Source organism: Crocuta crocuta, unplaced genomic scaffold, assembly GCF_008692635.1.
Source record: "Crocuta crocuta isolate KB4526 unplaced genomic scaffold, BGI_CrCroc_1.0 scaffold17, whole genome shotgun sequence".
Taxonomy (NCBI): domain Eukaryota; kingdom Metazoa; phylum Chordata; class Mammalia; order Carnivora; family Hyaenidae; genus Crocuta; species Crocuta crocuta.
Genome location: NW_027532041.1, coordinates 3875254 through 3887376, shown reverse-complemented (window position 1 = coordinate 3887376; position 12123 = coordinate 3875254). Strand labels below are relative to the sequence as shown.

At 41.7% G+C, this 12123-nt stretch overlaps 2 protein-coding genes across 7 annotated transcripts in view; one reads left to right on the top strand and one right to left on the bottom strand.

The window, feature by feature from the left end:
• Nucleotides 1-6145, top strand: part of PDE11A (phosphodiesterase 11A) — a 367374-nt gene extending 361229 nt beyond the window's left edge. Inside the window, exon 20 of the mRNA XM_077776263.1 lies at nucleotides 5024-6145. Coding sequence (XP_077632389.1) covers nucleotides 5024-5179 — 156 coding nt within the window. The 3' untranslated portion in view covers nucleotides 5180-6145. The remainder of the gene's footprint in view (nucleotides 1-5023) is intronic.
• LOC144241690 (uncharacterized) overlaps nucleotides 1-12123 on the bottom strand; it is a 39960-nt gene that overhangs the window by 16163 nt on the left and 11674 nt on the right. For 3 of the 6 annotated variants that reach the window (XR_013338158.1, XM_077776265.1, XM_077776268.1), the window contains one exon: nucleotides 8578-8803. Coding sequence is in view for 5 of the 6 variants with exons in the window: in XM_077776265.1 (XP_077632391.1) it covers nucleotides 8578-8803 (226 nt within the window). In the remaining variant the exon portion in view is untranslated. The other 3 variants (XM_077776266.1, XM_077776267.1, XM_077776264.1) reach the window with 3 other exon arrangements.

Genomic DNA, 12123 nt, shown 5'->3' with positions numbered 1-12123 from the left:
TTCCACTGTGGTGTGCGTGTGCCCCTTCAAAGCAGCATTTTTATATTCTTTGGATAAATTCCTAGTAGCATAATTGCTGGGTCATAGAGTATTTCTATTTTTAATTTTTAAAGGAACTTCCACACTGTTTTCTAGAGGGGCTGTACCAGTTTGCACTCTCACCAACAGTGCAACAGGGTTCCCCTTTCTCCACATAATCGCCAACATCTGTTGTTTCCTGAGTTGTTAATTTTAGCCATACTGACTAGTATCTCTGTGGTTTTGATGATTTGTATTTCCCTGATGATGAGTGATGTTGAACATCTTTTCATGTGTCTGTTTGCCATTTGGTTGTCTTCTTTAGAAAAGTGTCTTTGCATGTCTTCTGCCCATTTCTTCACTGGATTATTTCTTCTTTTGGGTGCTGAGTTTGATAAATTCTTTATAGATTTTGGATGCTAGCCCTTATCTGATATGACATTTGCAAATATCTTCTCCCGTTCTGTCAGTTACTTGTGTCGATTGTTTCCTTTGCGGTGCAGAAGCTTTTTATCTTGATGAGGTCCCAATTGTTCATTTTTGCATTTGTTTCCCTTGCCTCCAGAGACATGTCAAGTAAGAAGTTGCAGCAGCTGAAGCCAAATGTTGCTGCCTGTTTTCTCCTGTAGGATTTTGACGGTTTCCTGTCTCACATTTAGGTCTTTCATCCATTTTGAGTTTATTTTTGCATATGGTGTAAGAAAGTGGCCCACTTTCATTCTTCTGCATGTTGCTGTCCAGTTCTCCCAGCGTCATTTGTTAAAGCGACTGTCTTTTTTTTTTTTTTCCATTGAATACTCTTTCCTACTTTGTTGAAGATGAGTTGGCCATATATTTGTGGGTCCATTCTGTGTTCTCTGTTCTATTCCATTGATCTATGTGCCTGTTTTTGTGCCAGTACCATACTGTCTTGATGATTACAGCTTTGCAGTAGAGGCTAAAGTCTGGGATTGTGATGCCTCCCATTTTGGTTTTCTTCTTCACTATTACTTTGGCTATGTGGGGTATTTTCTGGTTTCATATAAATTTTAGGATTGTTTGTTCTAGTTCTGAGAATGATGCTGATGTTATTTTGATAGTGATTGCAATGAATGTGTAGATTGCTTTGGGTAGTATCAACATCTTAACAATATTTGTTCTTTTAATCTATGAGCATGGAACGTTTTCCCATTTCTTTGTGTCTTCAATTTCTTTCATAAGATTTCTATAGTTTCCAGCATACAGATCTTTTACCTCTTTGGTTAGGTTTATTCCTAGGTATTTTATGGATTTTGGTGCAATTGTAAATGGGATTGATTCCTTGCTTTTTCTTTCTGCTGCTTCATTATTGGTGTATAGACATGCAACCGATTTCTGTACATTGATTTTATATCCTGTGACTTTGTTGAATTCATGTATCTGTTCTAGCAATTTTTTGGTGGAGTCTTTCAAGTTTTCCATGGAGAATGTCATGTCACCTGTGAAGAATGAAAGTTTGACTTCTTCTTTGCCAATTTGGATGCTTTTTATTTCATTTTTTCTGTCTAATTGCTGAGGCTAGGACTTCTAACAGTATGTTGACAACTGTGGTGAGAGTGGACATCCCTCTCATGTTCCTGATCTCAGAGGGATAGCTCTCAGTTTTTCCCCATTGAGGATGATATTAGCTGTGGGCCTTTCATATATGGCTTCCACATAAAACGGTTTTTGAAGGATGGATACCCTAAGTTTGGTTGTCTCTAGGGAAAGAAACTAAGTGTCTGGGGGCAGGAGATGGAGGGATATTTATTTACTTTTATACCCTTTGTATGCATTGGACTATGTGAATGTATCACTTATTATCACATAAATAAAATATGGAATAAACCCTACATGCTGGTCACAAGGGGAAACAACAACGGAGTGTGAATGGAATCAGGAAGAAAGTGGGATCCCTTAGCCACTTGGGTGTCTAGATGCCCAGGGCTGTCCCGGAACAGGCAAATACCCAAGGTGTCTGTGGTTGGCCAGGTGGAGCTGATGTGAGTTTGGGAGCCCCCATGATAGCCATACAGTTGCCCCAAGGGATAAGAAGCGGCGCATCCCAAGTTGGGTTTTTAGGTCAGTCTCAACCCTGACCTAGACTTGGAGCAGCACATGAGTCATCAGTCCTACCCTGCTCAAGTACATTCTGGCTTTAAGTACCATTAGGTAGAAGTTACAGGGATATAGATTTCAGTTCAATATAAGGAACAACATTCTAAAATCAGAACACCCTGGGAGGTAGTTAGTTCACTGCCTGTGGACACGTTTAAACACTGTGATGGCCACACTGCAGGGATGCCACAGGAGAGATTCAGCATCCCGTGGCTGAGGGCACCGCATACACATACACAACGTACCTAACATTTTGAGTCCCTCTGCATGTATATGGAGAGTGAGCAGACAGATGATAAGTGTCCCCTTTCTCTTTTGCTAAGTGGCGGGCAAGTCAAACAAGACAGATATGAGCATTTGCACAGAACTCATCAGGTATCGCTTGCTGATGAGAAGTTTGCCGGAATATCCCTATCCTTCTAAATAGTGGGAGCAATGATCTAACTGATGGCACAGGATGGGATTTTTGCTACCTAGACCCAGCACCTGCCAGAGGAAAACGATATTCTAGTATGGCAATTCTGTGTTTAATTAAACAGAATAGGAAACAAAAAGAAGAAAGAATTCTGAGAAATATGTACCCTCCCCAAAAGTTGTTTTTTTTTTTTGTTTGTTTGTTTTTTTTTAATTCACAAAGGAAGCAAGAGGGAGAACAAAGAGCTAGATAAAGGAAAGAAATCTCTGTTTGGGGCTAAGCCAAATAAACTTAAATGGTTTAAGGAATAAATTGGTGGAGTAATTCGAATCACGGGCAGGTGCTATGAATGTAATTTAGTAAATGCTCGGGAACCTGCCAAGGAAGAGAAAAATGTGTTGCTTTTAAGATCATTTCCCAGCAGCTTCATAAAAGAAAACTGATTACAGGAATTTAATAAGCAAAACAGAGCCAGAAATATAGTAATCAAATGAGTTTTTAATTACATTTCAGGCAGAAAAAAATTCCAATTTGTGCTCCTGGGATTAAAAAAAAATAAGTTCTAGAGAAATGCTTTTGTAGCAGGAAAATAACATAAACACTAATTTCCATAGGAATTATAGTAGTCAGTTTAATTAAAAGGCTCGATCAGAGTGAAGAGGAGCCAGTGCCAAACTATACTAAATAAAACCAGGGCATTCGTTGCTACCCTACACTACTGTCCAAATAAAAACATTGTGCAATGGATAGAAAACGGTCACCTGCATTTTTTTTCATTAAAGGGGATTTTGATCACCACCTGAGTTTTTACGTTGCTATGTTTTATTTTCATATATGAAATAATTTCATATTTTACTAATACATCTGATTTAAAATTAAATGTTGGTTGGTGGGATAAATGTCATTCTTAAGAGAGAATATGCTGTGTTTAAGAGACATCAGTGTAGAGGGTCACCACTTCGGCCAGGTTGGAAGCTCACAGCTCAGTAGGATCCCTGATTACTTCTAGATTCTTCAACTCCCACTTAACTAATATCCAGTTGCATTGAACTCCTATCCCTTACTTCTCTGGAGTGACGGTTATTTGAGGGAATAAATCAGGTCTAACAGGTGATTTGCCGTCATGTTAGGGACGTACGCCCTCAACATGAAGGGCTGTTCTTTCTGTTGGGTGGCTTGGCTCTCAACCACACCGTAACCACAGGTCCTGCCCGGAGAAGGCCGTTCAGAAGGTGTGCTGAAACTGCAGTGGATTTGTTCCCCTTGGGATGAATGGGACACACCTGCAAGGCACCTACAAGGACCAGGGGCATAATCTGTGACCACAGAACACAGACCCACGGCATAAAGTGGAAACATTCCCTTTCCGTGGGCTAATACCTGCACAGCTCCATGATCCTTGCTTTATTCATTGCTCTGTTCCACAATGGAGGCTGGAAATTTATACTATTAGGGAGTAAGGGACTCTTTTTCAAAAACAACAAAATTAAGTAAAAAAGAAAATATTTAGGGGGTGCCTGGGTGCCTCAGTCGGTTAAGCGTCCGACTTCGGCTCAGGTCATGATCTTGCAGTCTGTGGGTTCGAGCCCCGCGTCAGGCTCTGTGCTGACAGCTCAGGGCCTGGAGCCTCTTTCAGATTCTGTCTCCCTTTCTCTCTGACCCTCCCCTGCTCACGCTGTCTCTCTCTCCTCTCTCTCTCTCAGAAATAAATAAAACATTAAAAAGTTTAAAGAAAAAAAAGAAAATATTTAGGAGAGTTTCCTAAATAAGACCCTGGATCCTGAGTTTCATTGGCCTCGTGGCCAGTTGGCCTCAGGCCTCAGCCTGTGTGTCCTCTTCCCTTGCCTCTGCTGCACCCCCATCCCTCTCTTCCCTGCTTTTTCTCTTCTCTCCCATCCATCTTCATACATGTTCGCATGCCAATCTGTTCATCTAGCACAGCTCCCATGTCCTTAGCTTGAAAAATGAGCACCTTCTCTTCTTCAGGATGTTACCTGGTCTTTCTTATTCAGGTGAGTCCACCCAGAACCCCCCTTCTACCACCGCCCCCCACCCTGTGGTGTAGCAAACGGTAGGTGTATCTTAGTAAAGCTTTAAGTTTATGGTCTGTTGAGATCTCGAGGTATCTGGAGCAGGCAACAATATACATGTTAGTATACGTGTGTGAGCAGGATATTTTGTGTCCTGTCTTGTCTGATGCGGATTTAGAACAGGATCATAATCTAATTGGCTGGCACCCTGGGGGTGGTACACAGCCACCCTGTCTTATTTTTTCATTCTCTGCACAGGCTCTAGTAATGTAGCACAACGGCATCACCTGCACATTTAACTTCTTGTCAATAGCTCCTGTTTACCAAAATAACCCTCACATTTCCGTCTTGCAGCCAGTTTCCATTCTCCTCACAAGGGAAAGCTAGAAAACCATGTCAGTGACTTGGGTTCTTCTCTCTTCCATGTGTTTTTGTTTTATTTCAGGCCTTGGTGAAGGTCAATGTGAAACTGAAGCCCATGCTGGACTCAGTGGCGGTGAACAGGAGTAAGTGGGAAGAGCTGCACCTGAAAGGGCTGCTGGCGCCCGCCGCCTCGCCCTCCTCTGCCAGCCTCATGGCCTCGGGGGAAGACAGAAACTAGCCCTCCAGCTTAGCTGCTGCTGCAAAATGACTGCATCTGTCCCGAAGGGCCAGCTTCAGGCCAGCCCATGCCATCCTTTTGTTCCTTTAAGCTCAGGCAGAGTGTTGCCGGGGAAGAGTCTGCACGGGGAAGCACGCCTGGCCTTTCTCCTTGAAGTGTGGTCTGCAGGCGGAGGCAGAGGAGAGCCAGACGTGAAGGACAGAGGGGAGGGAGCCCCGCACGGGGCGCTCAGGTTCCCCTGACCAGCACACGTGGACTGAGGGTGAGACAAGGTGCTAGGCAGAGGACCCTGCACCTGAGGACAGCTGGCCCTGCTCAAGCCAAGCACAGAGCAGGGGACATGCCATTAACGCTGCTTCACTTTGTATCCAGCTCTTCTATTTGTTACAAGCCAAGCGAATGCCTGCCTTTGCATCCCCAGCGCCGTTTTGTGCCACACTGTCCCAAGAATCTCAGTTTGTATTCTGTAGAAGTATTTTATATTTATCCCAAAGCTTCTTAATGATGGATTAGAGCCTTTAAAATTGCCTACCTAAAAAATAAACTATAGCATCCTTACAAGTAACAGTCAGTCCTAGTTTTCCCCTAAAAAGGCCCATAGTAGAAAGACAGCAAATGTGTTTGTTTGTGTGACTGGTATTTATACAAGATTCATAACACTGCACTGTGATTGCGGCCCCCTTTTCCAGTTTTTGAAAATCTAACCTTTGTTGTAGACTAAGCCTTTTCCCAGAAGGAATGGATTACTAGACTTTAATTAAAGGAGAGATGAAAGGAAGTCCATAGCTGGACTCACCGCACGTGACCCATGAACACTTAGGAACTATTTCCAATAGCGAAGACATTTTCCAGGCCACGGCAGAGCCACAGAAAATGATCATGGACTACCTTGAGTTCTCTTAGGGATGAGTTTTTGTATACCATCTAAACTTCCCACCAATACCAACCTAAAGCCAAATGTGGTAGTCTCCAATTTTTTATTTTTCCTTAAGTGTAAGAAATAATGCTTGAGAAGTTAAGAAATAACAGTCTGGGGGCACCTGGGTGCCTCAGTCGATTGGGCATCCGACTTCGGCTCAGGTCATGATCTTGAGGTTTGTGAGTTCGAGCCCTGCGTCAGGCTCTGTGCTGACAGCTCAGAGCCTAGAGCCTGTTTCAGATTCTGTGTTCCCTTCCTCTCTGCTCTCCATGCTTGTGCTCTGTCTCTGTCTCTCTCTCTAAAAAACGAATAAACATTAAAAAGATTAACAGCAACAACGAAAAAATAACATTCTGGCCAGAGGACAAATTTGCTTTAGGAGACTAGGTTTATAATAATAAACTATATTAAATCGATTCAATGACTAGAAACTGCTTTGCTGCCCATTTAACCTGAGAGATTGAGCACATCGTTTGACTTGCCCAAACCATTGCCTAGAATACTGGACTAGAAGCTAGATTTATGACCCTGGCTTTGACACCAGTCAAACACCTAACTTGTCCCAGCCTGTTTCCTCATTTGCTGAATGAGATTACATTAGGAAATGATTTGCAAATGTGTTTTAACCTCAGAACTCTTTGTTCAAATAAGTCTTACAAGGAATCTCCAAGATATAAAATATCTAAGAGGTGAAATTCTCTGTTTGATGCCAGGTTGGGGACCCAGAACCTGAAAATTCTCCTCTCTTTGATTACAGACATGGCGATGTGTAAAGGAGCTCTGAGGAGATCCCTGTGCTATTTGAACACTGGAGTGCATTCCAGCTCTGAAAAATCTAAAGTTCACAGATGATTTTTGTTCTTATTGTTACTAATCAGTATCAGTTATTAACTTGACTACTCAAATATTGAGGAAAATAGGGGCCAAGTTATACAAAGAGTACTGCTTCCCTGGCACATAGCAGACATTCCAGAAATGTTTCAAGAATGGGTAAATGAAGGTCCCAAAACCAAAGAGAGGGAAGAGCAGGTATCTGGAGGGAAGACATAAGACCCCATACAGCAAGAAATAAAGTCAAAGAAAATTATAAACCAGGAGAGTGGGGGTGGGGGAGAGGAAGATGAGGATGGGAAGCAAAAGACACCCAAAACAGAAAAGACAGAGACTGAGGCAGGTGGTAAGAGAACTGCCCAAGGCCAGGTACACATCAATCCAAAGAAAAATGGTGCTTCTAACCCCCAAAACGAGGATACAGAATTCTTGCTTAGAAAAGAGAGCTATTTGAGCAGGGAAGGGTTTGACAAAAGAGAGAAGGGACTGGGAACCTAAAAAAAATGTTCCTGGCCACCATTTACAGCTGCCTCTGCAGGGAAGACAGGAGAATCTAGAGGGAAAAAACGAGCACAGAAAAAAGTGCCTTTTCAGAGCAGGTAAAAGGAGGCTGCTCAGATTTATGGATTTTATTAAGCCAGTTTTCTGAACCGCTCTGCTCTAAAGGAAAATAGCCTCTGGACAGCTGTCTNTGGAGGGGGGGGTGGAGAGGTATGGGGATGGAGTTGGGGACAGACCTTGGGTCGTGTGACTGCAGCTCAGAAGCACTGCAGGTGTTCCCAGCTAGGGTGCCACACCATGTCTGTATCACAAACAGGAACTGGAAATCAGTCCATGTGAGGCAAAGATGAACCCACATCTGTTATCCTCCCCAGCAATAAATAAATAAACAGCCCAGACAGACGGATGCCAGTCTATCTAGAGCTTTATGATAAAACAAGACCCAGGGTCCGATGGAAACTGCAGGCAGCTACAAGCACTGGAGCTGCCCTGAGCGTTGATGCTACACATTGCTAAGGGGAACATAATTTATAGCACAAACCCTACGGCTTCCACTAAGGTTGAGCTTTCGTCTCATTTTCTTGGCTTTTTATTGGCTTCACTGCACGGTTGCCAATAGCAACATCCACTGGTAGCAAGGGGAGTTCAACACCATTGCAATCTGCCATACACTGGAGCCCTGACAATGTCAACCATCAATCAACTAGCTGTTTGTAATTGCCTCCATCTATTTTTCCTGTCTTGAGGTATCTTTCCTATTGTGGGTCAAAATTCAGAAACTGCTGACTAATGCCATGGGGACGTTCCTCAGAGACCATGAGGCAGTGGAAAACGACAGCAGCACCCTCCCTGTGCAACCCAGGGGTGAGAGGCTGAACACTCGGGCGTCTGAGATATTTTTAAGCCTTTTTTTTTTTTTTCCCTAAATAATGCATGATTTTCCAAGACTGTGAGGTATGTGTGATGATCTATATATTTTGCTTTCCTACAATAAAGAGACATTTTCTCAGTCCTTATCATTAATGGTTGTTTCCTACTAGAAGCAGGCATTTGAAATGTGAGTCTTCTTATAAAACCATCAGCTGACCAGACTATGTTTGCTTCCTCGGGTCTCCTGGCATTAATGGCTGAAATGAATTCATCCTACCTTCTCCATGTGATATATCTTTTCCGACATGCTGTTTATTTTCTGAGTAGTCAATATGTAGACGACGCAGGCACAACCCACAATGTAGCTTGCGATCCTGGCCAGGAGAGATGGAATGCAAACTACAACTGACACCACAGGATGCACAGTAGATGGGCCCCTGCCCACAACCTGGCCACCAGTTTGACTTGTTCTCTTGGGAGCCTTCAGGTCTTGGGTTTTCCACCTGAAAATAAAAGCACTGGCTTTTATTCGGTTCATTTCTAAACCAGAGGACCAACTTGTACTTAAATTTTAAAATATTTTCCACATAATCGTCTTACTTACTCTTCTCAGATACAATAGGAACAAACCTAAAGAGGTCATCTTCTCTCTAAAGACAAAATTAAAAGTTACATATATGGGGTAGATATAAAACACCCCTATCACAGATATGTCAGAGCCTGCCTCTAGTGATCATGAAAGATATGGTCATCAGTACAGCTTTTTAAAAATATACCTTTCACTTCATAAAGGACAATTTTAGATTATCTCATACCTAGATATCCCATAAATGGCAGTCAGTTTAATTTAGAAGTCAATTTATAAAGCGGGTCAAATGAAATTAAAATTGCATGTGTTTTTATTTCTAAAATCTGAGATGTCTATACATTTCCAGGTATTTTATATTTGCATACACATTGGGTTGGGTTAGAAATGATCTTTAAATTTCTGTTAGTGTAATAGCAATATCATCTAATATTAATGCTACAGGAATCCAATTGCTTTTTTCACATATCAAAATTTATCATATTTTATCCACTCACCTTAGGTCATTAAACAGAGTCTGCTCAATTTACTTTGCCATACAATTATTTTAAAATCCATTTCTCCTGCTGACTCTAAATGAATTGCAGAAAGATAAAGTCTCACCCCAGTAATAGTGAGGAAAAACTCCCCTCAAGCAGGACAGAAATCTAAACATGTTAGGGAAGATTTAAATCCAAAGAAAAATGTCTAAGCGAGAAAAAATAAAAACTCAAAGAGAATTCATTAAATGACAGAACAAAACCTAATTCTGCACCCTGAAAACTCTGGCAGTGCCAGTGCCGTGAGGTCTCATTGTCTGCTTCACAGTAACAGTCTCGGAAACAGCTGTTCTGCCACTTGCTGTCAAGAGCTCCCCAAACTCAAACGTAGCCGGAAATGTAAAGGTTGGGTCTGGCTACAAGAAGGCCAGAATTTCAGAAGTTTCTTAAGTGAGCAGTAATAGAATAAAACCCAGAGATGAGTGAAGCAAAATGAAGCGTGTCCAGGGAATGTCACTATGAGCACATGGTTCAACAATGCCTAATGTCCTGCTTACATTGTTGGTGTTACTACCTTTTCCTCAGCTAGCAATTTTGGGTTACTTCTTCCCTAATTTAATTTTGAATGTTCTTGCATATTTGGGACATCTCGCCACAGGGCTAAAGATTAGTTGTTTCTGTGCAGCGTATCTATACCAATGTTGCTGAATGTATACACTGGTACAGACATATGTTTATTACATAAATGAAGTATTTGCTGTGATAAAAATGTGCTATTTGAGGCCATCATTTTTCTTTGTGTTCACTTTCTATATGTATATATGTGTGTATTAGAATCTCAATTTGTTTTCTTTAGATTTATATTAAATCATGTTTACACGAATTAAAGGATGGAAGGAAGGAAGGACGGAAGGGAGAAAGGGAGGGAGGGAGGGATAGTGGAAAGAAGGGAGGGAAGGAGGAAGGAAGGGCATAGTATGGAAATAAGAGATGAGGTTTTGTTAAGTCTCATTCCCATGGGGAAAAATTGCTTTTGCCATTTTATTTTGATATACAATAATCTAAAAAGGATCCCCTCCAGATTTGCTTCCTAATTACTATCGTTTTACGCAAAAGAAGGGAAATATGTCTTCAGCTGAATTGTTTGGAGTCACTGGCTTTGTGCAGATTTGCCAGGCTGATGATGTTTCATTGTAAGAATACTACCTTACAGATTGCAAGCAATTTCACAAGCAATGAATTCATGAGTTTGAAACCGTCTGCTTTAAGAGACCTAAATATCTTGGTTTTTAATAAAATGCTTAAAGTTTAAATAAACGTCTGGAATAATCTATTTCTCTTGAGAAGGGTGATTTAAAGTCTGAAAGAGGAAAGCATGCATCAGAGTACCTACAGTTTAAATTTTGGCTGTGAATTTAGCCCATTAACCTTGATCTGTGTTTGCCCATATGAGAGGGACACTGAGATATCCCAGTTCATGGAGCATTTTAAAGATGACAAAAGGTTCTTCGAATTATTAAAGATTTTCTGGGGGAGAAGAATCTGTAGCTGAATGCGGGTTTCTGTGTCCCTTACAGATTGCTCGAATTTGCATGGGCAATTACACAGGGGATCGCATCAATGCAGGCCTGCCAGCCACACCGTCGCCATACAATTACACAACGGCTTCGGTGCTTAAACTTTAAAATTCTTACACCATTGTGCCTGTTCTATTAGAACAAACTGCAGCAAATGATCCAAAGCCAATTCAAAGGACTGGAGAGGAGGTGCCCGGGGGAGAGAGGGAAGAGGTGCAGTGTGGCCCCTACTGGCCAGCTTAAGCAATCGCCAGCCCCCACAGGCTGGCTGCAGCAACCACAGGCTTCTTTTTGTGCTTTGCAGTCCATGGTTTTCCAGCAGGGCCAACAATAAGAGTCACCTAATTCACAGAAGGGCTGTGAGGATTAATGAGGGAAGTTAGGCAAAGCAGGACCTGGTCCTGGTACAGAAAGTACTGCATAAACACGCGGCTTAGAGTAGCTCTTTGTCTGGATGGTTGATTGCTTTCTTTCAATGCCAGTATCCAAGTTGTGCCTTCCCTACTAATTCCATTTATAAATGAGAATGCTATTGTGCTCTCCCTGATAAGCTGATTTAGATAACAACACTGCAAGCACCTAAATATAAGCTACTTGATAAAAAAAAGAATAAGGTATATCCAAGAAAGAAACCTAATTAAAATAGTAATAGAGCTGAAACCAGCAGCAAAAAGAGAGTTCATAATGAGGTTAAATGTCTGAGCATAAATGTCCCCAAGTGTTGATTTGGTATACAACCCTTCCAAAAGTGTTAAAGGAGAGAACGGATGCTCCTAAAAGGCTATTACATTACCAATTTGGTACTAGTCTATTTTTTTTCCCTCTTGACTGTTGAGAGGAAACAAAGCAACTGAGCCCCTGAAACTGACCATCCTGAAGAAAATGGCCTGATATGAGAGGGAAAAAGAAATAACTGGAAAATGGTTTTTCCAAAAGGCCTTCTTTTGTCAAGAAAGATGTCTGACCACAGCTGTAGTAGTTGGGATGTTCAGAAATGACCGGTTTACCAACAGGAAATGATCACATTTAAAGGGTAAATAAGAAATCACACCTACCAACTGTTTTACAAAAGAATGCCAAACAGATTACATGTACAAATAGAATAGGATTTGATCATCTCGTGCTTCGGCAGGCAGAAACATAAGCATATGAAGAACTAAATGTCATGCTTTTAGCTCCTA